Here is a 27,078-nt window from a genome sequence, read left to right as displayed (position 1 = left end):
TTAAATCCCTCTTGTTGGGAGCCCATTGTTTGCACCCATTCCCGTTTGGCTAGAACTGCTCTTGGGCAAGAGCTACTAGAATGAACTATTGCTTCCCGTTTGCCTCCATTTCCTTTGCTACAGGACGGTTTGTTTGGTGTTTTGTAATATCTCTGCCGCGCTGAGCTATTCATTTCATGTTTGGGATGGGAGATCCTGTCCTATGACAGTCTCCCACCAATGCTTCCGCCCCTCTTGGCTTTAAGCAGGCCAGCTGCTCTTGGGGGCAGTGGGGCCTAGTGGAAAGAGCACTGGACTGAGACTCATGAGAGATGGGGTTTATTCCCAGCTCTGCCACTGGCCTGCAGGGTGACCGTGGGCAAGTCACTTTGCCCCTCTGTGCCTCAGTTTCCCTGTCTGGTGCTAATGATAGTGAGTGCCTTTGTAAAGAATGTTGAGATCCCCTGATAAAAGGTGCTAGGTATGATTATTAGGCAGAGGGAATCATCTTGGGAGAAGACTGGAGCAGGGGAAAGGAGAGTAAAGGGAAAGTTTGGGGAAGGGCTGGAAAAGCATGAAGAAGGGTGTCACGCAGGGGGAAAGGGCACAGCAGCGATCCCCTGAGAAAGGGGAACCCATGGGATGGAAGTTTCATTTCTGGGAAGGGAGGTGTCACATGATGTCTCCGCTCAGCAGAGAAATGGGGAAGTGGGAGCTGGCCTGAGAGAGCGGAGAAAACACGCCCAGGAAGGGTGAGACAGAGCATCTGCGAGAGCAAGAGACAGAGCAGGGAAGGCAGAGGCAGCCAGAGCTACAGGCGGCCAGAGACTGAGAGGGGAGGACGGCCAGACAGAGCGTGGGAAGGGAAGGCTCAGGACAGGCAGAGCAGCGAGGGCAGACAGAGCACAGGCTGAGAAGGCCAGGGGGAGCAGGAAGACCCGTGCGGTGCCCAGGCAGGGCGGTACATGGCCCGGGATGGTGCCAGAGGGGAGCGCCGGCCCCTGCTGGGGCAGGAAGAGGCCCCGGCCGGGGGTTTATGGGACGCCTTCGAGGGCCGGAAGGCGGCCTGTGCGGCCGTGCTGCTGGTGGAAATCCTGGAGCGGGCAGCTTTCTTCGGCATCGTCTCCAATCTTGTCCTCTACCTCAATAGCAGCAACTTCAATTGGGGAGGGTCACAGGCCTCGCGGGCCTCCCTGCTCTTCCTGGGCGCCTCCTACCTGCTCTCGCCCGTCGGGGGCTGGCTGGCTGACGTCTACCTGGGCCGCTACTGGACCATCACGCTAAGCTTCCTGCTCTACCTGGTGTCGGCCTGCCTGCTGCCCGCCACGGCCTCATCGGACGGGCGACTCTTTCTGTGCGGGGACATGCCGGCCTACTCGCTGCAGAATACCTGTCATTACCAGAGTGGGGAGTGCCAGCAGTCGGCACCCAGCCACTACTGCGCCCCTCTGATGTACACCGGCCTGCTGCTGCTGGCACTGGGCATCAGCTCCGTCAAGGCCAACCTCACCCCCTTTGGCGCCGACCAGGTAACAGGCACGCCCTTCCCCTCCATCCCCCCAGGGTAAGCAACCTGGAGAGCAATACGTCCAGCACACAAAGGGCTACACACACACACACACACACACACGCCCTCCCAAAGAGATTCCCCTGGGCAGGACCCTCACCCCGGCTAGTGCCAAAGGGTTAACGTTGCACACACACACGAGCGTGCATGTGCGTAGACACAGGCAACGCATACAATGCATGCGCACAAACACACCCATAGGCAATGCATGCAATGCGCACGCACACACACCCAGAGGCAGAGACAATGCATGCAGCACGTGTGTGTGCGCGCACGCACACACACACACAGGCAATGCATGCAAACATAGACACACACAAGTTTGCACACATGAATATCCATGCGCAGGGGCACACACATGCAAATACATCTGGCACACCCCTGCGCAAAAGCACATCCACGCAAGCAGCCATGCAGACAATGGCACACGTTGATCCCCTCCCCCTGCAAACTTGCACACATGTGAGAACACGTTTACATGAACATTCACAAGCGCGCATGTGCTTACACACGCAGGCATCCAAAAGCACACACACACACACACACACACGGAAATACAGGCACACACAAGTCCACCTGTGTGCATCCACAGATTAATGCACATGGGGGGTGCAGGGGCTTTCCCTGTCAGGCTATGGGGTAGGGGGCTGTTTCTCTTCCCCCCCCTCCCCAGCAGATGATGGGTAAAGTCTCCTCTCTACCACCCCAGAAACAAGCCAGAGTTCCCAGGCGTGGCTGGGGGCAGGGAGAATGTCCCTCGAGATGATCTCCCCTCCCAGAGCGCAAGGAGTTAATCCTCTCTGTCTCCCCCGGGTGTGAGGGAGTTCTCCCCCACCAATCAGGGGAGGTAAGGGGTCTAACTGGGGGAAGGGGATTGTTTCTCTGGTTCATAGGAAATGGGGGTGGGGAGTTAACCTCTTACGGGCTGTAGGGGGAGGATGTCTAGACCCCTTTAGGGGGTTGCCTCCCGTCTCTCCTTCCCTTTGGGGAGCCAGGCAGAGCCTCGGCCAGGCAGGGGGGCCATCACCCGCCACACCCTCAGGGGGTGCTGTTGCAATGGGGAACCCTGATTGGGTGGGTAGGTGAGAGGATGGGAAGGGCTGGGGGACGGAGGGAGCAGGGGGCCGGGAAAGCGGGAAGAGAACAGGAAGGAGGGAGGCTGGGTCTAGGTTAAGGATGAGCCCCCAGCCTGTGTTTTTGGCTCAGTTTTGGCCATGCGCTCCCTGCAGGTGGAAGTCCCTGGGGTGGAGCGGTGGTGAAAGTCCCCGTGCCAGGCCTAGTATCTGCTGGGCTCCCCAAAGGGCGGGAGAGATGGGAGGCAGCCCCCGCCAGAGATCTAGAAATTCTCTCTCCACAGCCCATAAAGGGTTAATCCCCCCCCCCATTTCCTTTGGGACCCCCCCTTCCCACAGTGGGGACGGGGACGAGGTCCTCACTGGAAGAAGCAGAGCACAGCCTGGCTCACGCCGTCCTGCCTTGCGCTCCCTGCAGGTGACGGACCGTGGCCGCAACGCCACACGGCGCTTCTTCAACTGGTTCTACTGGAGCATTAACATCGGGGCCGTGATCTCGCTGCTCGTGGTGGCCTTCATCCAGCAGAATGTCAACTTCCTCATCGGCTACACCATCCCCGCGGCCTGCGTGGCCCTGGCCCTCCTCGTCTTCCTCCTGGCCGCCCCCACCTTCATCACCAAGCCCCCTGCGGGCAGCCAGGTCTCTGCCATGCTCAGGCTGGCCTTCCGGGGCAGCTGTGGCAGCCGAGCGCGCCGTATCAGGTAGGATGGGCGCTGGTGGCCCAGCTGCCCCCATCCCCTCTAGGGCCATGCCCATGCTGGCCTTCTCACGCCGTCTGTGCTCTCCCCTTTCTCTGCAGGCCAAGCTCTCTCCAATCAGAAGCCCAGGGCGCGGATCCTCTCCTTGACGGCAAATCGCAGCCCCGGGCTCCTTCATCCGAGGAGGATCTTGCCAACTTCCAGGTGATGGCCAAGATCCTGCCGGTGCTACTGACCTTCATTCCGTACTGGATGGTCTACTTCCAGGTAGGTAGCCAGCGGAGTGGCAGCACCAGGTGTGCTGATGCAGAGAGGGGGTTGGCAGCGGGGTTGGCATCGAGCCATCCTCACGGAGCTTGGAGTTGAGGATCAATACCATCAGTGCTTGTGAGACCCTCAGATCCTCGGGTAGTGGAGGCTTCAAACGGGGTGCTGCCTCCAGAGCGCCCCCTCGTGGCCAGGGGCAGCTCTTGCTCAATGTCCCTGAAATAATCCACAAAGGCTTCCTCCAAGCTTTTACCTCCACCCCTCCCCCAAGCCTGGTTTCATCACATGACCAGCACAGAACAATCCATCAAGTCCATCTCCACAAGAGCTCCTCAGCTCTGGCATCTGCTACCGATCCCATTGGTCTGAGTCTTCAGCCAGCAGCCGTTCCCACCCCTCCCTAGCCAGAGGCTGCCCTTCCCCCCAGAATCGGCACCAGGACTTTCCCTGAGTTGTCCTCTCTCGAGTTCCAAGAGGCCAGCAGCTCATTCCCCTATCTCAGGAGTGGGCAAACTATGGCCCGGGGGCCGCATCCAGCCCTTCAGATGTTTTAATCTGGTCCTCGAGCTCCCGCTGGGGAGCAGGGTCTGGGGCTCGCACCACTCTGGTGCTCCAGCCAGGGAGCAGGGTCAGGGGCTTGCCCTGCTCTGTGCATGCCGTGACTCCACACGGCTTCTGGAAGCAGCAGCATACCCGCCCTCCAGCTCCTACACATAGGGTCAGCCAGGGGGCTATGCATGCTGCCCCGCCTCAAGCGATGCCCCCACAGCTCCCATTGATTGGGAGCCAAGGCCAATAGGAGCTGCAGGGACGGTGCCTGCAGACAGGGCAGCATGCAGAGCCACTTGGCCGTGCCTCTGCATAGGAGCCGGGGGGGGGGAGGACACAGGGACATGCTGCTGCTTCCAGGAGCTGCTTGAGGTAAGTACTGCTCAGAGCCTGCACCCCTGACCCCCTCCCATGCCCCAACCACCTGCCCCAGCCCTGATCCACCTCCCACCCTCCGAACCCCTCGGTCCCAGCCCGGAGCACCCACCTGCATCCCCAACCCCTCATACTCAACCCCACCCCAGAGCCCACACCCCCAGCTGGAACCCACACTCTCTCCCACACCCCAACCCAACCCCCTGCCTCAGCCTTGAGCCCCCTCCTGCAGCCTAAACTCCTCATTTCTGGCCCCACCCCAGAGCCCAGACCCCCAGATGGAGCCCTCATCCCCTCCTGCACCCCAACCCCCAATTTCATGAGCATTCATGGCCCACCATACAATTTCCATACCCAGATATGGCCCTTGGGCCAAAAAGTTTGCCTGCCTGCCTGCCTGCCTCTCTCTCTGCCTCTCTCTCTCTCTTCTGCTCTCCTGGCCCACCCGTTAGCCCAGCAGCCTTCTCCCTCCCCAGCCCTCTGCCTTGTGACTCTCAGACGAGTCACATGGCCTAGCTTCACTCTCCGCACCTGGAGCAGGGAGTGAACCATGTCCCAGGTAGGGCTGAGACTCATTTTTCCTTAAAGGGCCAGCCACCTGGGACAGGGACCATGTCCATTCCTTCGAAAGATTTCCAACTCATTTCCTTCCTCTTTGGTTTGCCACCTCGGGGCAATGCTAAAGAACAATAGTCACTGGCTGCTGGTAGGACCCATTAACCCTCTCCGGGGGGCCACCCACACACTGCTCCCCTAGTCCTGGCTTGGCAGAGTTTCCTGGGGTAGGGTCGGGGTGGGGGGGTGTCAGCCCATGCCCTCCTGCTGGGTGTCTCTGCCCTACCTTAGTGGGGTAGGAGAGGGGTTCAGTTCCCATGAGGGCCAGGGCATGCAGTGGGGATGGCAGGCAATGACCCCAACTCAAGGGGGAAGAGGAGGCACAATGCCCCTGGCAGCAGGGGTAGGGGGAGGGCGCTAAGTGACATCACTGGGGATGATGAAGTCCCAAGAGGTGTGATGGGGGGAGGGATGTTCCATGAATCTGAGCCCCACAGTGACCTCCCTGTTACATTCCAGATGCAGTCGACTTACTATCTGCAAGGCCTGCACCTCTTCATCCCCAACATCTTCCAGCACAACAGGACAGGCAGCAGCGCGGGCAGCAGCTATGCGGTGAGGGGCTGGGGCAGGCAGTGGCGTCAGCTCAGGGGCTGAGTGATATCGCTGGGGCTGAGGATGACACCCCAAGAAGGGGTGACGGGGAGAGGGCTGGCTCCAGGCCAAGGGAAGAGACTACCTTGAGCCGCATGGGTGAATCCTGCTGCCCATTCGAGTCAGGTGACATGCCCAGCCTGGGCAGGGAGGCAGTCCAGGATATCACTTGCCCCTGGCAGCACAATCCCTCCTTTGTGAGAGGCCCAGCGTGAGCGGCATGTGATGCTGGTTGTGGTCACCGGCCGGGCTGGAGACAGAACAGAAACCATCCCAGTTGCTTCCGCTTCTCCTCAGGCCCCGGGCAGCTGGAGAGGAGCAGGGGACCAGGAACAATTTGTATAGCAGGGGTGCTGAAAGCCATTGAACCAAACTGTAAACCCTGTATCCGATGGACACCACTTCCAGCCAGAGGGTGCGGCAGCACCCCTAGTTCCAGCACCTATGGGCGGGAGGGGATGAGGAAGCAGGGGGAGTCAGGGCTGGGAGAGGTAGGAGATTCAGAATAAGGGTTTTCAGTTGCTGTAGAGTCATTTCTCAAGGAGATGCCTGGTTCTGTTAGCCCAGGTGCTGGTTGTGACCCAGTTCTCTCTCCTTAGATTGGGGTGGGCAAACTTTTTGGCCAGAGGGCCACATCGGGGTGCGAAACTGTGTGGAGGGCCAGGTAGGGAAGGCTGTGCCTCCCCAAACAGCCTGGCCCCCGCCCCCTATTTTCCCCCTCCCACTTCCCGCCCCCTGACTGTCCCCCTCAGAACCCCCGATCCCATGCTCCTTGTCCCCTGACTGCCCCCTCCTGGGACCCCCCGCCCTAAACCACCCCCCCCCATCCCCAGGATCCCACCCCCTATCCAACCCTCCCTGTGCCCTGACTTCCCCGACCTATTCACACCCCTGCCCCCTGACAGGCCCCCTGGGACTTCCATGCCCTATCCAACCCCCGCCCTGTTCCCCGACCCCTGACCACCCCAGAACCTCCTCCCCATCCAACCGCGCCCTGTCCCCTGACTGCCCCCCGGGACTCCCTACCCAACCCCCTTACCACCACGCGTGCGCCGCCACTGCCCCCTTACCATGCCGCTCAGAGCAAAAGGAGCTCGCAGCCCCGCTGCCCGCGCAGCGGCGTGGCTGCGTGGGAGGGGGAACAGCGGGGGAGGGGTTGGGGGTAGCCTCCCCGGCCAGGAGCTGAGGGGCTGGGCAGGACAGTCCCACGAGCCATAGTTTGCCCACCTTTGCCTTAGATCCCCAATGCCTGGTTCTGTTAGCCCAGGTGCTGGTTCTGACCCAGTTCTCTCTCCCTAGTTCCCTGATGCCTGGCTCCTGTTAGCCAATGTGGTGGTCCTGCTGATTCTGGTCCCGCTGAAGGATCGAGTCATTGACCCGTTCCTGGTGAGGCGGAAGCTGCTGCCCTCGGTGCTGAAGAGGATGGCCCTGGGCATGTTCTTTGGCCTCACCTCTATCATTGTGGCAGGTAATGCCTGGTGCCCGTGGCTAGGGAGGCCATGGCTGGTGGGTGGGAGGCTACTGCCCAATGCCAGGGCTGGAGCTGACCAGCATTGTTGGGGGATCCCAGAGGATGGCTGATAGACTCTCCCTGCCCTGAAATCAGGGGCCCATGGGGCCTTGCTCAGATGGGGCTGACCCCTTCTGAGCGTGTGTGGGGGAATGCCACATTGATCCATCCTGCCCCTCCTCGGCAGGCACCCTGGAGACCAAGAGGCTGCAGTATGTGAAGAACAACCAGACCATCTCACAGCGCATTGGAGAGGACATGTACACTGCCGCCACGCTGCCCATCTGGTGGCAGATTCCCCAGTACCTGCTCATCGGCATCAGCGAAATCTTCGCCAGCATTCCAGGTAACTGTGCTGGGTTTGTGCAGCGCCTAGCGTGATGGGGTCCAGTAACAATAAGGCAGCACGGGTGAGGTGTGAAGCGCCAGGTGCTGGGGCTGGACTGAGCATGTGCAACGGGTCTGACTAACAGCCCCTTGCAACGTGCTCTGGGGGGGGTGGGGGGGGCAGAGAGCTCTACTACAGCTGTATCTTGGCAGGAGGTGATGGCCTCTGATTTCATGAAGCTAAGCAATGCGAGGCTTGGTCTGTAGCTGGATGGGTGACTGATACATTCAAGGCTAGTGCTTGGGTTGGGGCTGCCAGCTCATCAATCAGCTGACATGGTAACAAACAGCCTGTTTGATCCCATCCCCTGGTGGCTAGAAGCAGTGTCCATTTGCCCTAGTATTACTGAGGTCCCTCAGAGCTCTCTGCTCTCCCCCAGGGCTGGAATTTGCCTACTCTGAGGCCCCCAAGTCCATGCAGGGAGCCATCATGGGGCTCTTTTTCTTCATTTCCGGCGTGGGCTCGCTCCTGGGCTCTGGGCTGTTGACTCTCCTCTCAATGTCGGAGCATGGCTGGATGGACTGCCCCAAGGACTACGGTGAGTGTAGGGTCCAGGGGCGAATACAGAGCCGAAGGGAGAGAGGCAGCCCCTCAGCAGAGTGGGGGGTGGGAAATGCATCCCTGGGGCCAACAGGGGGTGCTCGAGGCAGGTTGGGAGATAGGTCTGTTCTCCAGTCTCAGGCCTCATCATCCCACTGCCAGCAGGGGGAGCTCTCCATGGAGAGGGTTCTGCTGACAGTGCCAGGGGAGACGGGTCCCTGGGGCTGGGAATGTGGCAGAAGATGGTGTCTACTTGGTGCCAGGTTGCACTGACCGTGTAGGGAGAAATGTACCCTGGGCTAGGGGTGCTGCAGGGGCTAGAGGTGGAGGGGACTGTCTGGTACCAGGAGGGGGTGTTCTGACGTCTCGCCCCTTGTTTCCCCAGGGAACATTAACAATTGCCACATGGACTATTACTTCTTCCTCCTGGCTGGGATCCAGACTGTGACCTGCATGCTCTTCTTCTGGATCTCTGGCCGCTACGAGAGGCAACAGCAGCCCAACTGCCACTCCTGCGTTGGCCACGAAGGGAACTGAGGGGACCCTGCCCCCCTCCAGCTGCCCCTTTCTGCTCAGTGACTTGCCCGGCTTGGGCTGGTGGATGGAACTGCTCCCAAGCAGTGCAGCTGGGTCAGCAAACCTCCCTGGGGAAGGGGGAGGAGGGATGCCCCTAGTAGGACACCAGGGACTCTCACCCATAAGGCACCCACGGGAGGCAGGGACAGCCCCAAGGGGGAGGGGGATGCCCTAAAGGGCAGAGCCCCCTCATGGCTCACTTGGGGGCTTGCTCTTTCTCCTTGTCGGAGACCCTTGGGAAACGTTGTCCTGCCTCCTTGGCTACCCCCAGGCCCAGAATTCCTAAGGATTCCCTCTCTTGCCTGGGTTTTGCCATCCAGCAGGGTCCTGACATGGCCGATCTCCTGGGACGGGCACCAGTAAGGGGTTAAATCAACAGGCAGAAGGAACTTGAATTGCCCAGGAGAGGGTGGAAGATTTGCCCCATCCTACACAAGGGAAAAATCTCCTTCTCAGCCCGTACTAATATCAGGGCTCAACTGGGCAAAGGCTGGATACAATCTCATAGAGTGGCAAACCTGCTGGCACCATTGGTGGATAGGACCTCAGAACTGCCATGATCCGTGTTACTCTGTGTAATGCTAAATGGGCTCTAATGGGGAGAGGGCAGCGGTGGTGGGTTGTGCCTGGCTGTTCTCTGGGGGTTGGTCCAAGTGGAGGTGTTTGTAAAGATGGAATTTTAGAGCGTGGGGGCTTTAATTTATTCTGGGGGGAGAGGGAGTTAGATAAAGGTGCTCCAAGCCACCAGCACCCGGTGGAAAAGACAGAGGGGTGAATGCAATGGCCCTTAAGTGCCCAGCCAGCATCTATTTACGATTTTATGACGCGTGAAAATAATGCAGGGAAAAGCACAGCAGAATTCAAAGCAAAAAAGTGTTCCTGTAAAAAAACAACACTCCACTGGAAAGAGATTTCTGTAAACGAACAAGACTTGCCCCTGGAGCCTTTGCAACCCAAACACTGCGGGAGATTCTGAAACGGAATGCACTGTTATCAAGGATGGGGATTGCAGTTCATGGCAAGGATCCACTTCCGAACAGTCTATAAGGGGTTGATACGTGATGGCTGGCTGTTCTAAGCAGCTTAAAAATATGACCAGTGTGTGCCAGAGCTGCTCATGAGCACATCAGCAGAAGGTACTAGAGCTGGTTAAGTGGCTAGTCAGATTATTATGAGTATTGCCGTGTGCCGTTGCAGATGCAGAACAAGGTGCTGGTCCCTCCTCACCTCACCTAAGTCAAAGACAACAGACAGCTGGAGGAGCACCAGGAAACAATGAGGCAATATTGCTCAGTGGTCTCAGTGCACCAGTTGGCAAGTTTGTGGTAGGCATCCCGGCAGAGCAGAGTTTGAAAGGAGGATAATGCAGATAGTTATGATGAGTAGCAGCCTGGGAGAGAGCACAAAGGTGCTTGTTTGAAAATTGACCAAGTGGGCAATTGCTGCTGGCACCACTGGCAGAGCGGCATGGGACAGAATGGACTAATGATCTATAACAAATTAATAGGGCTGTCAATTAATTGCAGTTAACTCAAGCAATTAACTCAAAACAATTAACTCAATTTAAAAAATGTGATTCATCACAATTTTAATCACACTGTTAATTGAATACCCGTTGAAATTATATTTTTGCATGTTCTTCTACATTTTCAAATCTATTGATTTCAATTACAACACAGAATACAAAGTGTACAGTGCTCTCTTTAGATTATTTTTGATTATCTTTTTTACAGTGCAAATATTTTTAAACAATAAGTAATATTTTTCAATTCACCTCATACAAGTACTGTCGTGCAATCTCTTCATGGTGAAAGTGCAGTTTTCAAATATAGATTTTTTGTTACATAACTGCACTCAAAACAGCTTAAAACTTTAGCGCCTGCAAGTCCACTCAGTCCTACTTCTTGTTCAGCCAATCGCTAAGACAAACAAGTTTGTTTACATTTATGGGCAATAATGCTGCCCACTTCTTATTTACAATTAAAATGAGAACAGATGTTTGCATGGCATTTTTGTAGCCGGCATTGCAAGGTATTTATGTGCCAGATGTGCAAAACCAGTGGTTGGCAACCTATGGCACATGTGCCAAAGGCGGCATGCAAGCTGATTTTCAGTGGCACTCACACTGCTCGGGTCCTAACCACCGGTCCGGGGGGCTTTGCATTTTAATTTAATTTTAAATGAAGCTTTTTAAACATTTTAAAAACCTTATTTACTTTACATAAAATAATAGTTTAATTATATATTATAGACTTATAGAAAGAGACCTTCTAAAAACGTTAAAATGTATTCCTGGCATACGAAACCTTAAATTAGAGTGAATAAATGAAGACTCAGCACACCACTTCTGAAAGGTTGCCGACCCCTGTGCTAAACATTTGTATGCCCCTTTGTGCTTTAGCCACCATTCCAGAGGACATGCTTCCAAGACTGATTGGACTTGTAGGCTCTAAAGTGTTACATTTTTTTATTTTTGAGTGCAGTTATGTAAAAAAAATAAATAACTCTACATTTGTAAGTTGCACTTGCAAAGAGATGGCACTACAGTACTTGTATGAGGTGAATTGAAATACAATTTCTTTTCTTTTTACTATGCAGATATATGTAACCAAAAATAATAATCTAAAGTGAACATTGTACACTTTGTATTCTGTGTCTGGTGGCACCTTAAAGACTAACAGATTTATTTCAGCATAAGCTTTCGTGGGTAAAAAACCCACTTCTTCGATGCATGGAGTAAAAATGCATCACACCATGCATTTGAAGAAGTGGGTTTTTTACCCACGAAAGCTTATGCCCAAATAAATCTGTTAGTCTTTAAGGTGCCATCAGACTCCTTGTTTTTGTGGATACAGACTAACAGGGCTTCCCCCCGATATTTGTATTCTGTGTTGTAATTGAAATCAATATATTTGAAAATGTAGAAAACATCCAAAAATATTTAAATAAACGTGATTTAAAACTGTGATTAATCGTGATTTTTTTATCTCACAATAAATTTTTTTATTCATTTGCCAGCCCTACAAATTAACCATTTATCCAAGTGTCTCAGCACTCAGCTCCATTTGTAAATGGAAACTTCAGAGCAAGGTTTATAAATCTCTCCCATTTGGGATCCCCCCATAGAGGAAGGCCCAGGGAGGGAACCATGCTGCTACTTTTCTTGACAATGGAAAATCTAATTATAATCGATCTGATTGGCTGGGCTGTTAAAAAGGCTGAAGCTGCTGGCAGTGGGGAGGGGAGGCTGGGACAGCAGGGAGAGGGGAGCCCTGTGGCCTGGCCCGGGCCCTGAAGGAAACTTTCCCTTTTCGATGAAGGCTGCTTTTAAAAAGGTCTGTTCTCACTGTGCGGCTGTGAATCGAGTGCACGCATATTCCTGCTGACCTCACACGCAGCACGTTACTCTGTTCATGGAGACACCTCTCACCTCTTCGAGCCTCCAGCATGGGGCTGGTGTTAAGCCACCGTCATGCTCCCTGCATTCTTGGGCTGTGCCTGGCCCAGGGATAGCTTAGAGCAGCCCCAGGGCTGCTCTGATTTATGAGCTGTTTCCTATGGCAAGCAGGTAACAGTCACAGAGAATGCAATCCAGTCACGCCCCTGATCCACCTCGTTTGCTGGGGGCTGGTAGCTAGGCTCTTCTCCCAATTCTTTACCAGCTGGGAAGGCCCCTCAGTGCAGTGGGTATTCTCAAGAGGCCATCCCCCATTCCCCTCTACAGTCCATTGGAAGAATGGCCTACACTGGCAGATGGGGCCAGAGAATGAGGCCGAGAGACTGGAGAAGTTTGATAGCAGAGGGAGCCTGCAGCTGGTCATCTCCTCCTTCCACCCAGGGGGTGCTCTGAGTACAAAGGCAGGGAGGGATGGAACAGGTCCCCCCATTCGCCCAGGGGCTGGGTATTTGTTTTTAAATACTTTATTTTTGTAACAACATAAGAATTAAAAATCTTCCATAAATAAAGGACCCGTCGTGGCAGCCTCCCGACGCTACAGGTATAAAATGCCAGAGATCGTACAAAACGAACGCACGGCCAGGGTGAAGGGGGCTGGCCGGCGCCCCCTGGGAGGGGGCCCACCCCTGAATGGTGGGCAGGTTGCGGGGGATATCCCAAGGGTCAGACCACAGGAAGGACACTCGCCATGAAAACCATCACAATCAACACAACATTGCAATGAGAGCCAAAGCAAAATTGGAATCCGGCCCTGGCTCGCCCCTCAATGGGTTGGAGATCAGCAGGGAAAGCACCCCCAGAACCTGGGCGATAACCAGGACACCTGGGTTCCAAATTTGGGAGGTCAAACTCCCTCCAGTGAGAGGGAAAGAGGGGCCTCAGCTGGGATCAAGATAGAAACTGACGGAGCGCAGGCTGGATCCCCAGGACAGAGACAAAGAGTCAGAGACAATTCTATAGGATGCAGCCCTGCATCTCAGTGATCCAGGGGCCTACGACTCATCCCCAGTGGGTAGAGCCCTGACCCCTGGCAGCAACCCCAGGGGACAGTGCTCTCCTCCTAACACTGACTGGGAGGGAACAGGTTTGGACAGAGAATGCCCAGTGGATCCCAGGGCAGATCCCTGGGAGGGTGGCCAATGGGAGCGGGGGCTGGTCCCTTACTGCTTTGCCCTGCACGGTATCAGTGGGGTGCAGGAGCCCCGAGGTCAGGAGCTGCCCCGGATCCTCTCCATGTAGCTCCTCAGCTCGTCAGGGTCCCGCAGCCCCATGTCCTCGCATACCCAGCGGATGTCGTCCTCGCTGGCCACCAGGATGGACTGGACGGTGGGGGCAGAGGAGGGCGGGGGGGACGTGGCACCCTCAGGGGCCCGGGGTGAAGCAAAGGTCACAAACTCCACCCGCTTACGCCTGCCCCCTGGCGCAGCCACCTCCTTCCGGGACAAGGTGCTGGGGGGAGCTGGGCTCCCCAGAGCCGCAGGGAGGAAAGTGCAGGAGGAGACTCCCCCGTCGGGCCCTGTGATCTCAGGGGCACCAGCCTCCCCTTTGCCCCCCTCTGTGCCCGGGGGAGTCCCGCAGCAGCAGCAGCTGCCATCTTTGGCAGCAGCGGAGGGGTCGGGAGAGGGATTGGGGCTGAGCTCTTGGTGTTGGCTGCGGCGATCCAGCTGGCGGCTCAGCTCCTCCTGGTCGGTGCCCAGCCACACCCAGTTGTGGGGCTGCTGGGTGGAGGGGGCCGGGCCGGGCCCGGCGTCGGGGGGCTCCTTGCGCTGGTAGCGCAGCACAAAGACAATGCAGTTGACGAGGAAGATGAAGATGGCCAAGCAGAAGACGCCCAGGAGAACGTACATCCCGATCTCCAGGTCCGTCACCCGCTCCGGGGCCTTCACCATCTCATCCTCCTCCTCCTCCTCCTCCTCCTCAGGCCAGCCATCCTCAGAAAAGGTGCCACCCTCGGGCCTCTCAGACTTGGTCAGGTTGGGTCCCACCCTGGCTGGGGCCCGCTTCCGGGGCCCCACCATGGTCTCCGTAGCTGCCGCCGTCACCGCCTCCCCCGACATGGCCCCCTCGGCCCGTTGGAAGGGGGACTCAGGGTGGGGATTGCGGGGCCGTGGGCTACCAGGGGTTGGGAACCGTCGGCTGATGCCAACCTCCAGCCAGGCAGTGCCAGTGGCCAGCGGCGCCCGGTGCTTGCCTTTGCGGCAGGAGTCCGCGGTGTGCAGGCCCAGCTGCAGGAGGGGTCCCCGGCCCGGCCCCTCAGCCACGATCAGCGGGCGAGCTAGCTCCTCGTCCGGCCGCACCCAGGCCACACCAGGGTCCAGGGAGGAGACAGAGAGCGCCACGTCCCGCCAGCCATAGAGCTCCACGGGGGCCAGGGTGTGGTCGGTGAATGCCAGCCAGACACTGAGTGCTGCTTCCTGGAGGGGGGACATCCGGGGCCACAGGGATCAGGCAACAAGCGTGTAGTGTTGGGGGGGGGCGGGGAGAGGGGGGACGGGACACAGACAGGCAGGGGGGTGGGTGTAAACGGAGGGTGCAAGAAGAGACACACCCGTGATCCCGATGCTGCTGCCCTCCCCGCTTTGTGTGGGGGCCACAGCTGCAGCAGGCCCCACTTCCCAACTCCCCCAAGCAATGTGTGCTTGACTCCCTCCTCCCACCCATGCTGCAGCAAGGAGAGACACTGGGCAAGGCCCAACCCCATGGGTTCTAGGGCTCTGCCAAAAGCGAGGGTCCCCACCCTCATCTGCCACCAGAGAGGTCTGGATCGCATGCCAAGGCCCAGCACTGGAGGGGCAGAAGCTGCAGCTTTAAAGGCCCGGTAAAGCCAGGCTTGCTCAGCTCCAGGAGCCTGGGATGTCCCCAGGAATCACCTGGCTACACCCCGTGTCCCCAGCCCTGCGCTCTGCCTCCCAGGCCCCACGGACCTCCCCTCTCACCTGCTTTGGGGAGTGCAGGGCTGAGAGTGCCTGGCAGGTGGCGGTGAGGACGTCGGGGTGTCGTGGCTCCGTGCTCAGTGCCAGCGAGAGGCCTGACACCAGCTGGGCCTGCAGCTCCGACACGGCCACCTTCTCATCCGACACCACCAGGGTCTGCTCGCCCAGGATGGAATCCGAGACAGGGGAGCGCACCTGCACCGGCGGGAGAGCAGGGGATACAGGCACTAGCAGCAGCTCTGGTCTGGACAGAAAACCTCCACAAAGCCTCCCCCAATCTCCCATGTCCCCCATCTCCCATGCTTCCCCCTCTCCCAGCCACCCCTCATCTCCCATGCTACCCCCGTGCCCCCGCAGCCACCGCCACTCACCTCTTGTGCCTCCCCCAGCCTCAGCCACTCTTCCCCAGCCACCCCTCCCATCTCCCACGCTTCCCCCGCCCCCCCAGCCAACCCCACACCCATCCTCTGTTCCTCCCTCTCAACCTCCCTGGTGCCCCCCACTCCATCCCTCTGCTCGGCTGTCCCCCCACACCATCCCCCTGCACCTCTCCCACACCATTCCCTGCTACTACATGCATCCCCCAGCTCACCCCACACCATCCCTCGTGCCCCTCCCCCAGCTCACCCCCCCAGCTCCCACCTCCCTGGGCACCCTCCAGTTACCCCAGTCCCTACCTCCACTGACGTCACTCCCGGCTCGCGGCCTATCACCACGCTCCCGCCCTCCAGAGTGGCCACGCGGGGGTCCTGCACCTTGGCTTGCCCGCCCACCAGGTGGGAGACGTCCAGGAGCCAGTCAGAGCTTGGCATGTAGGTCAGGTGCCGTCCGCCGTCCAGTGGGTGAGCCACGAAGTGCGCCAGGAAGCGGACACCAGCACGCTGGTACTGGAGCCGACAGCTGCGAGCTCGCTTCTCTGCCTCCTCCCCAGCCTCCTCGGGCTCCGCCAGGCCACTGCTCGCAGAGGAGAGCGCCACGGTCTCAGCAGGGAGTGCCCAGGCATGGGGCTCTAACCCCACATGGTGCAGGTGGCCGAGAGCCACCCCATCCCGGTGCCATGGCTTCCAGGACCCCACGCTGCCAGCCTCTGCACTGACATGGAGAGCCTGCTCTCTGTTCATCTGCCCCATCAGAGACACTGGGACCCCCCCTCGGCCTCTGCCCAGTCAGCAACTCTGGGACTCCCTGTTATGAAGTGGGAATTTTTTGTATGAAGACTAGGTGTGCCTCAATTTCCCCCGTGTTACCTAGGGAGTGGAAAAGGGCTGTTTGCTCTCAGGGCAGGTGAAGAGATGTAGACATGAGTGTCGCCTAGCTGTCTGGATCTTGGTCCCCATATCAGTGGAGCCTCTGAGGGTATGCCCACACTGCAATTAGATGCCTGTGTCTGGCCCATGCCAGCTGACTCAGGTTTGTGGGGCTGGTTAATTGGCTCAGGCTGCTGCCCAGGCTCTGGGACCCTCCCACCTCGCAGGGTCCTAGTGCCCAGGCTCCAGCCGAAGGAGGCCAGACGGACAGAGACACACAGCTTGAACCCTGGAGGTCACTACAGCTTAGCTCGGCTACTTCATTCCTCTGTGCTAACCTAAGGCCTTTCTATGCCGCGTTCCCACTGACTAATAAACCCAGCTGTTCTGACAACACCGTTTGGTGTCACTGCTCATGCTGGGTGAGGTGCATTAATCCCTGAAGGGTGGACAGGTCTCTGCCAGGAGTCTGTCTGCATGGGACTCGCTGAACAGAGCTCATGGTGTGACGCAGGAGTGCGGAAAGCCCAGAGGTTCAGGCTGAGGACACGGTGACACCATGTGGCTTGCCCTGGAGGAAAAGCGAGACCCCTCGGGGGTCTGGCCCACTGAGAGGCTCCTCCTAGAGACTGTTCCAAAGCTGGGGCACAGCACCAATCCTGTGGATCTGTGACACCGCTCCGCAGGTCCCCCTTCCCCATCACAGAGACTCCGGCTCCTCCCCGCCAGCTTCGGGCCCCCACCCCTAACTGCCTGCGCCCCGAGTGCAGAGCCTTTCACTCAACCAGCCAGTAGAGACTCTGGGCTCCTCACTCAACCGACCTGCCCGCTCCAAGGGGAAGTCTCCCCTGGGCCCCCTCTCCGTTCTAGTCCGGCCAGGTTCTTAGACTGCGCCCATCACTGTGGCATCTGAGCTGCCCCAAAGCGTACACTGGAGTCTGGACATGGCCCCGGTGCCAGTCCTGCCTGCTTCCTTCATGTCCCCACCTCCCCTATCTCCAACACATCCTTCCCATGCACCAGGCCCCAATGCCCTCTCTGCCTGCCAGGCCCTGCCCACCCTCCCCCTGCACAGGCCCTGGTGTCCTCCCAACACACCATGTCCTGGCACTCTCCCTGCCCATCCACAAGGCCCCGGCACCCTTCCGGCAGCCCCAATCCCTGCTCCAGGTTGGGAGCCAGAGGGACTGACCTGTCTGGAGTGGCGCCGGGCACCCTCCAGCCGCGCACCTGCTCCAGCGTGGTGTCGGTCAGCTCGATGCGCAGAGGCAGCAGTGGCACCCAGACGGTGAAGAGCAGCGAGGCGTGGAGCCGCCGGAACCAGAAATCCACTCGCGCCCCGCGGGCGCCCCGGTTCTCCTTGCCCCCCACATAGACGGAGTTGCATGTGTCCGTCACCTGGGGGCCAGGAGGGCATGAAGAACAGCACATATGTGGACAAACGTCCAGACACCTTCACCCCTGTCCCGCCCCCGAAACCTCCAAGCCTGCCACTCGGGACACTCCACGGAACCAGGGAAAGGGTGTGGGGAGTAGCTTGCAAAGAGGAAACAGAGCAGAAGGGAACCAGCGACCCCTGGCCTCAGGGTGAGAGGCGGTGGGGATGGGAACCACATAGGGGCTGAGCCCCAAGCAGTAGGAGGGGGCCAAGGACATGTGGCTATGGAGCTGAAGGTGGAGAGGGCAGGGGCTGGGCCATTGGGGAGGGAACAGGAGGCGCCTGGCAGAGATGTTGAGTTGTGGAATGGGGGTGAGGGGAACCTGGGGGGCTGAAAGCCTGAAGGGGGAGCAGTGGGGAAGCCCAGACCTTCCAGATGGAAGAGGCGGTCCCACTACCGACCGGGCTGAACTATGACCTGGGGAGTGGTCACACCGGACTCCCGTGTAACCTCTGCTCCTGCCCTAGCCTGAGGGGTCAGGGGAGATCTGGCATTGCAGAGGGTGAGGACGGGGATGATGGCCCAAGAGGGCACCTGAGGATGGTGAGAGGGGATCTGGTGTCTCAGAGGGCGAGGAGGGCACTTGAGGGTGATGGTGGGGGATCTCGCATTGCAGAGGGCAAGGACAAGGTATGATGGCCCAGGAGGGCACCTGAGGATGGTGAGCGGGAGCTGGTGTCTCAGAGGGCAGAGCTAGGGAATGATGCTCTGGGAGGCAACTGACAGTGAGAGGGGAGAGATCTGGGTCTCAGAGGGCCAGGATGGGGGATGATGGCCCAGGAGGGCACTTCCCTATGGGTCAGTGGGTAGTTCATTTGTTTCTCACCTTCAGGACCTGCTTGTTAGCAGACTCACACCCCATCTGCTCGGTGACCTCGAACACAGCTCCCCCCATCTCCACAGCGACCAGCTTCACCGGCACTGCCAGGGGGATCCCCGTCAGGGGGGCGGTGTTCACAATCTCTTGCTCCTGGGCAGACCAAGAGGGTACACAGATTGAGACCCTGCCTCTGGGGGGCTGCCTGGCGCAGGAACAGAACCACAAGGCCTTACCTTCACTAACGGGACCAGCGCCCTGACGTCGCGCTCCGACACCTGGATCTCCCACACCATCTTGTCCTTCTCGGCTTCAGGGTCCTGGCCAGGGTACTCCACCTGCCAGGTGACAGGGCGCGTGGAGGCCAGGCCGCTCGTGCCGTTCTCCACCGCCAAGTCCAGGTAGAGGAACTCGGGGAAATCCGCTGCCCTAGATGGAGGCAGGAGGGAAGTGAGGGGGCAGTGAAGCAGAGGACGGATACAGCGCCCCCAGGGCTCCATCCCTGCTCCATCCCTGCTCCATCACGAGCCACACAAATTTCACCTCCAAGCACAACCGGGAGGTGACCAGAGAGTGGGACTGTCCTGTTCAGCGGCCCATGGTTCCCTCCGTCCGATCTGATTGGTCAGTATGTGGTGGAGTAGCAACAGCCATCCCATCCCCAGGCCAACGGCATCAGACCTACAGTCGGATTGGCTGGGTCCTGGGAGAACAGCTACATTATCACTGCTCCCCCGCGTCACATGGCCTCCTGTCTCCACTGGCTGATGCCCAGGAGAATACAGGTATCAGCCCAGCCCCTCGCAGGAGTCACATGGTTCCCTACATCCTGCCCAATTGGCCAATACCCAGGAGAATAAGCGTGTCAGCCCTGTCCCCTCCAGGAGTCATGTGGTTACTACCTCCAGGCCAACTGGCGACCGTCCAGCCGGCGACAGGTGACCACAGCGGTGTGGTGCTTTGAACCCTTGAACTTGTCCAGCTTGGCCGTCCATGCCTCGGGGACGGCAGGGCGGGCAGCTAGGACCTGCAGCCCCTTCTTCACCTTGATCCTGAAAGAAGCACGGCTCAGAGTCAGAGCATGGACTCCTGAGGAGACGTCACCCAAAGCAGAGACCCTCTGAACCCTACAGAGTCCTTGGCTGGATTCCTGGATCCCCTTGGATCTCACCTGAGGGTCAGCAGGCCAGGGTAGGGTCCCTGTGTATCAGGGTAGGTTCCTGGGTCCCCCGGATCTCACCTGAAGGTCAGGTAGGGTCCCCCATATCTCAGGGTGGGCCCCTCGATCTCACCTGAGGGACAGCAGGTTATGGTAGGGTCCCCGTGCCTTAGGCTGTGTCCCTGGTTCCCCCTGGATCTCACCTCAGGGTCAGCAGGTTGGCGGTGAAGTTCTGCTGGAGGATCAGGGTGGCCGTGAAGAGCTGCCCTGGCCGGAGTGCCATGTCGGGGACCCGGATGAGCACATTGTCGTCCAGCCGCACCTCCTGGCGCCGAGGCGGGTCCGTGCCTCGCAGCTCCACAGCGCCGACATAGTGCAGTCTCTCCTTGGTGCCCTCAGCTCCCGGCCGGGGCCTCTCCTGGGGCCCCGCATAGCTGCACTCTGCAGACGTTTCCACGGTCCCCAGGCTGTAGTACAGCTCAGCTCGCTCGGGGGGCCGGGCGGGCTCTGCAGCTCTGCGCCGGCTGTGTGCGGAGGGGTGTGTGGCAGAGAACCAGCGTGGGGGGAACTCCAGCTCCACCACGCACACTCCCAGGGGTGCCTGAGTGGGAAAAGCAGGGAGCGGGCTCAGAGAGCACAGGTCTACCCCAACTTCACTGACCACCCACCTCTAGGGTGGGCCCTGAAGTCTCCATCACCTACCCCAGGGGGAAACCAACTCCTGCTCTAGCCCGACCTACACTGCACTGCTGTCCCCAGCACAGAGCACCCCTCTTTCCCCAAGTCTAAGATCACTTAGACCCCAAGCTCAACCCTTGGAGAAGAGCTAGCCTTGTCCAGGGAGCCCCCCAACCCCAGCTGCCCCTGCAGCCTTGCTATGGGGGACACGCAACCTTCATCTTCTCCATGGTGACCCCGACACACCACGATCTGGTGCCAGAAAGGGGCGCAACGTACCCAACCACAGGGACTTTCAGCTCCCACTGCCCCTCCCCCTCCCCCCACTCCTCCAAGGATGTCTGGGTGCTGGACCCTCTATCTCCTGGGAGGGCAGATGTTGGTGGGTCACGTACTGACCTGGAGGCGGCAGGCTCCATGCACAGCCCGTGTCTGGTGGAAAGCGTGCAGGGAGACACAGGGCAGGTCATGCCGTCCCGGCAGCCAGTCCTGCCCCTTGAGGTGGAAGAGGACCCTGGCATATGGCTCAGCTGGAGACACTGTGCCCTCAATGGACACGGCTCGGACGTCCCAGGCCGCGGAGCCGTACCTGTGGTGGTGATCGGCTGCTGGCACCACCTGGAGAAAGAGACACAGGTTGAGACCGGGAGAGATGGGTCAGATGGGACACCGAGATACCCAGCTGAGCCCAGAGTGGAGGCACTGCTGGATGGGCAGGGTTACCTGTTGGGCAGTGAAGGGCAGGTAGGTGGCTTGGATGACAGGCTTTGCTGTGGGCCGGCGATGGAGGAGGAGGTAAGTCTCAGAGCGGGAGCCCAGGGAAGCGTTTCCCGGCAGGTACCGATCCACCCGCTGCAGCCGGAAATGGTCTGGAACGTCCAGCACCTTGAGTTCGGCCGGCAGGTACACCAGGTCGTGGGGGTCCGATTCTCCACTCGCTGCGGGGAGAAGAAAAACCAGGTCTGCGGCCAGCAGTCATGTGCCCCCTACCCTACACACTTACCAGAGCACGTGTCCTCCCCCTCACCCAACCCCTCCTGAGAGAAGGAGATGCCAGGACGTCAGCTGGAGTGGAGCGTCACTGTTCCTGAGCTATTCAAGGGGGTGGACCAAGCCTGCCTCCTGCTGGAGAAAAGGGAGCTAAATTATTTGTATTACAGCAGCATCTAGAGGTCCTGGCTGAGATCAGGGCCCTGTTGTGCCAGGCGCTGCCCAGACACATAGGGAGAGACAGACCCTGCCCTGGCTGAGATCAGGGCCCCGTTGTGCCAGGTGCTGCACGGACACACAGGGAGAAAGGCCCAGCCCCAAAGAGTTCACATCTACATAAAATTATTATTTCTCCCATGTTACAGGTGGGAAACTGAGGCACAGATTTTTTTAAGTGACTCCCCCAGGGAGTCTGTGGCATAAATGGGGTTGAACCCAAACCTCCAGAGTCCCTGTCCAGTGATTTAAACAAAAGACCAGCCTTTCTCACAACCAAGGCTCCATGGCCTGTGTGATGCAGATCAGACAAGACAAGAACAGTACAGTCTGGGTGAAATCCTGGCCGCACTGAAATCAGTGGGAAATTTGACATGGGCTTCAACAGGGTCAGGATTTCACTTTCTGAATCTACGCAAACCTTTGGCAAGCCACTTATGGCCAGATTGTCTACGGCTCAGCAACGAAGCTTACGTTCAATCTGCCAGAGTTCAGCTCTCATTCAGCATCCAAATTAGAGTCGGGTTATCAAAAGTGCTCAGCAGAGGGCTGAGCTCTTGAAAACACTGGCCTAAGCTCCCTCTACCTCAGTTCTCCATTTGGCAAATGATCCCTCTCCCCCTCCCCACAGCTTTCTCTATTGAGCTTGCTAGCTCGGCCGGGCAGGGACTGTTTCTTCCGTGAACACGTGCAGCACCTAGCAAAACGGAGTCCCACTATCTCCGTTGCGGGGAGTAGGTGCAATTGTAACACAAACAGGCTTGTGCTCGCCTGCTTCTTTGTGATGTACAGAGCCAGTGGAAATTCAGATGTTGTTTCCCCAGGGTTTCCACAGACACTTGGAGATTCAATGAGACTTTGACATGATGAGGCAGGAAGGCCAAAGCTGAGTGACAGAGAGGAAGGGGCCGTTAGTCTGACTGCTAATCATGTGCTGGTCTTTGCTTCTGTTAACATCTGAACTTAGTGGGTTCAAAAGCGTCTGAGATTGTTGCTCTCTGGGGCACGGGCTGTGTCTTTGTTCTGGGTCTGTACAGAACCTAAGCACACAAATGACACAACTGAACACACAACAACATGGCATTCTGGTGGAGCTGATTCACTTTTTCTTTTTATAAAAAAAAAAAAGACACCCCCCCCATACCCCTCCAAACCCCACAAAAATGATGAAAATCATTGAGATTTTTCACCCACTGGGTTTCCGATAACAAAAAAAGGTCGATACCATTTTCAGTAAAAACCCCCCACCAATATCCCCCCCGACTAATTAAAAAACAATACAAAAATGATTTCAACATGGTTTGCAAAAATGGTTATTTTATTCTTCACCCAGCCCTAGAGTTGACACAATTTGTCAAAGAGTCAATACTTCGATGGCAACGGAGCCAGCCATTTGGGAGATCTCAGAAATCAGTTGATTTCAGTGTTTTTTAAGAGTCTTGGGTGTGCTTTACTCTGGAATTTCCCTGCCTCTCAAAGAGAGGGCAGTTCCAAAAATAATAACCCAACCTGCTCTGATGGTCAGAAATGGGCTGATCTTTACTTAACAGCCGCAACTCAATGTTAGCACCATCTCGACCTGCAGATAGGATGCAGAGCGGGTCACTGCATGGAGCTTGAAAGCCACTTCCCTTACTGGGCCAGGACTAGCAGGAATCTCGCCTGGGCTAGCACCTTTCAGCTTGCACAGGAGCCATTTTCAAAAATGAGGAGTCTTCAGTCTTTAGCAAGTTCCCCAACTGTGCCCGATCTACAGAGGATTTGCGTCTGTTACAACCCTGGTAGTAGCAGCTCCTGCTTTTTAGCTCTGGAGGTCCCAGGTTCAATCCCCAGCATCAGCGAAGATAGGAGCCGGGGCCTAAGCAGACTAAACAATTGCTTAAGGCCCCAAGCAGCTCAAGGGGGCCCCCATTAATTATTAATATGTGCTATTCCTGTTTAGGGCCCTAATGGGCTACCATCAGCACTGGACAAGATGGTACCTGTCACAAACCGTGGGACTGGGGAGGTCACACATATGGGGTAAGAGGCTCTATGACGGTTCTGCCAGACAAGCCAGCTCCTCCCACACAGAGGGATGGAGATCACCAAACCTTCCTCCCCAGCATGTCCAGGGCTATGATCCCCCTGCCCCACCAGCCAGCCCATTAAATGTTGATTTCCCCACCGTTGTGATCCCTTATCACGCCTGCCCCAGTCCCTGACCCCCGGGGAGGGAGCAGGTGGCTGACAGATACTGTGACATCCCCCTCTGGGTCACTACCTCCCAAGATCCAGGGGGTGGGAGCTGGGGGTTGGGGGGAAGAAACAGGTGGGTTCTTTACAAGCCTGGTATCTGCCTCCCACAGGCAGTGACCTCTGCCATCTCCCCTCCCCCTGCTTGATTGGCCTGCTAATTACATTGCACTCTCATCTATTTCCCCTCATCATCCTGACAGCTCCAGCCTACCTCCTGCCTCCCATATCACCCCCTCTCTTGCTGGGGGTCTGGCTCCCTACCTCTCTTCCCAGACCCCTCTCCAAACCCTCCTACTCAGCCCAGGGACCCTTCTCTCTCCTATGGCCCAAGCCCCTTCTCCATTTGTCCCTGCCGAGGTCAGGATTCACCATGAAATGTCACAATCCCACCACAGGCACCAGCCCCGTGGGACAGAACAAACCCCGCAGAGATGGCTTGCTCTGAACCACAGCTCCGGTGGTGCCTTGAGATCCCAGAAGTTCCCCATCATGCTTGGGATCTAGAGGATCAGGAATGGACCCTGCAGAATCACAAGCAGGTGATTTTGCTACCAATGCAACACAGAATCGATTGGGTTTGGTGACCCCGTGGACCACAGATGGTGAAACTGACACACCTGCTCCATCAGGTCCAACCCATCCCGTCCCAGCATGGGGGGCCACCAAGCCCTGCACAGTTCTGCTCCCATTGCCCCTAGAGCACTGGGGGCTAAACATCTCAGAGCAGAAAAGATTTTGGGGGGGAAGTGGCAGAAAGGATGTGGGGGGGCACGGCAGGAGGGAGTAACTAGAGCTGAGGACAGTCAACATACCCAGGAGGAAGGAGGCCCCTTCAGGCTAACAGACAGTGGCTGGTACAGAAGAGGTAAGGACTGGCTAAGCTAGGAGCGTTTGCTAACAGAGAGATGCATTAACCTGGGGAGCAGCCTCCCAAGGGATGGGGGTCAGCCCCATGGCTTGAGACCTTCACAATTAGACTGCCTTGGGGAGCGCCCGCAAGGGCCCGACCTGCCCTGCCGTCAGGGCTAGCCACATCAGAAGCATTGCGTGCCCCAGGGAAGATTGATTGGCCTCTTTCTAGGGGGAGTCCTGCTGTCACGGGGGCTCCAGCCTGGCTGTATCATGAGCAGGGGATGCAGGGAGGTGCGGATACGGCGGCTCAGGAACAGATCAGAGGAGCTGGGGAGAACTCTGGGGACCTTGTTAGCGCCTGAGGCGGACCTGGGGTTCCACCAGGACCAGACCATAAAGGGAATGTGGGGAAGCCTGTGGGGTTCCCTGCTGTGACCTAAGAGGAAAGACAAGGGGCCCTGCTGGCTCTGGACCACAGAGCATGAGGGAAACCACAGGAGTGAGATGTTGGTTCTTATGGATATTAGGAGAGGGCACAAGTTCTGTGGGGTCCAATGGGGCTCAGAGCCAGGTCCCAGTAGCAGGAGTCACCACTAGATCCCATGGGGGTCTGGGAAGTATATGAGTCCTGCAGGATCCAATGGGGCTCAGAGTTGGGTCATTGGGGCCAGGGTACCCATTGGATCCTGGGGGGAGCCCATGGGTTCAATGGAGCTCAGAGCCAGGTACTGCAACTAGGGTCCCCACTGGATCCCATGGGGGGCGTTGCACGGGTCCTTTGGGGCTCAGAACTGAGTCACTGGGACGGGGTCCCCACTGGATACCACGGCGGGGGGCGGGGGGGGGGGGGGCTCAAGGGTCCAATGGGGCTCAGACTTAGGTGATTGGGGCCGGGGCCGCACAGGTCTTATGCGGCTCAGAACCGGGTCACTGGGGCAGGGTCCCCCCTGCATCCCACGGGGGCGGGACGCGCAGGGCGCACGGCTCCTGCGGGCTCCGACGGAGCCCGGCGGGAGGGGGAAGCCCGATGGGGGGGGGGTCCCAGCGGCGCTGCCGGGGTGTCCGTGGGGCGCCAAGCGAGGGGCGCACCCCGAGCCCGCACACTCACCTCTCGCCGTCTCCAGGGCCAGCAATGCGGCCAGCAGGACAAGCCAGCCGCGTCCGGAGGCCAGGGGGGCAGCGAGCCGCGGGGGGCCCATCCCTGCCCGCCCTGGGGCCATGGGGCTGGCGCGGGGCTCAGATCCCCCCGCCCGCGCCCTGCACCCGCAGCATGCCCCGGCCCCCGAGCGTCGCGCCCTCTCTGTCCCTGCGCCCCGGCCGCGCCTCCGTCTGCAGCCGGCAGCTCGGGGCTGCCGCTCCCAGACAATAGAGGGATGGGGAGGGAGGGAGCACATGGGCTGCTCGCCTGGCGCCCCGGCCGGGTCCTAAACCCCTCCTTTTCCAGCCGGCATCCTAGTGCCGCCCCCGGTACAGCGCCTAGCACTGCAGGGGGCCTGGAAAAGCGGGTAAAATAATGCGAATCCCAGAGTAACAGCAATACACGGGGCCTAGGTGGAGCCAGAGGCAGGAGGGAAGGAGCCAGAGAGGGAGAGAAAGAGGCCCAGATGGAAAGAACAAGGCAGGGAGCTGTAGAGAGGGACAGAGGGTGAGGGAGAGATGGGAGAATGGAGAGAGCGAGATAATGGCAGAAAATGAACAAGAGAAGGTGTGAGCAAGGAAATGAAGGAGGGGAAAGAAGAAGGGGATGAGTGAGAAGCTATCGAAGGAGGAAGAGACAAATGGAATGACTGCGAGCGCTGGAGACAGCCAAGCAAGGCGCAGAAGGAGCCAAGGATGGACAGGGTAAGCCAGTGAGGGGGGAGGGGACAGGGTGTGTCAGCTGGAGGCAGGATTGGTGCTTCCCTGTGCATGGGAGATTGGAAGCTGCTTGGGGCTGGGGCTGGCTCCCATGCTGTGTGTACAGAGCCTGGTGCCATGGCTCCTGAAACACTGATTCGGGCTCGGGGCTCCAGTAACATACAGGCTATAACAGGGACGGGACGGATCAAGGGAGCAACAGGAGAGGAAGTGCAAAGGAGAGAGAACGTGAGCAGGAGGTAAAAACAGGCAGAAGGAGAAAGAGCAAAAGAGAGCAAGAGGCAGCAAGGAAGAGTGGTAGGAGAGAGAGTGAGGGAAGGTGAAAGGGACAGACAGGCAGACAGCAAGAGACCCACAGGGACAGATAGGCAGGCAGACACAGGGCTGGATTTCCAATTAGGCACAGTAGACATGTGCCTGGGGCACCAGCATTCTAGGGGTGCCCTTCTCTCTCTAAAATTGT

The 27,078-nt window shown here is 58.2% G+C and overlaps 2 protein-coding genes across 2 annotated transcripts; one reads left to right on the top strand and one right to left on the bottom strand.

Annotated features, from left to right (window-relative positions):
• Nucleotides 1-728: 728 nt before the first annotated feature.
• Nucleotides 729-12,694, top strand: SLC15A3 (solute carrier family 15 member 3). The gene is made up of 8 exons (XM_027833950.3): nucleotides 729-1,508; nucleotides 3,038-3,321; nucleotides 3,420-3,585; nucleotides 5,584-5,679; nucleotides 7,018-7,186; nucleotides 7,416-7,574; nucleotides 7,996-8,154; nucleotides 8,542-12,694. The coding sequence occupies exons 1-8, from the start codon at nucleotides 945-947 to the stop codon at nucleotides 8,691-8,693; spliced, it is 1,749 nt and encodes a 582-aa protein (XP_027689751.2). The 5' UTR covers nucleotides 729-944; the 3' UTR covers nucleotides 8,694-12,694.
• TMEM132A (transmembrane protein 132A) lies at nucleotides 12,638-26,134 on the bottom strand. Its single transcript, XM_037899399.2, has 11 exons — nucleotides 25,867-26,134; nucleotides 21,186-21,400; nucleotides 20,862-21,080; nucleotides 19,988-20,385; nucleotides 19,528-19,677; nucleotides 18,862-19,054; nucleotides 18,635-18,778; nucleotides 17,562-17,767; nucleotides 15,800-16,076; nucleotides 15,126-15,317; nucleotides 12,638-14,603 (listed from the first exon to the last, which is right to left on the bottom strand). The coding sequence occupies exons 1-11, from the start codon at nucleotides 25,976-25,978 to the stop codon at nucleotides 13,398-13,400; spliced, it is 3,312 nt and encodes a 1,103-aa protein (XP_037755327.2). The 5' UTR covers nucleotides 25,979-26,134; the 3' UTR covers nucleotides 12,638-13,397.
• Between the last annotated feature and the right edge of the window lie 944 nt (nucleotides 26,135-27,078).

The sequence above is a fragment of the Chelonia mydas genome, chromosome 6 (genome assembly GCF_015237465.2).
Source record: "Chelonia mydas isolate rCheMyd1 chromosome 6, rCheMyd1.pri.v2, whole genome shotgun sequence".
Lineage (NCBI taxonomy): Eukaryota > Metazoa > Chordata > Testudines > Cheloniidae > Chelonia > Chelonia mydas.
This window is presented reverse-complemented; position numbering and strand designations above follow the sequence as displayed.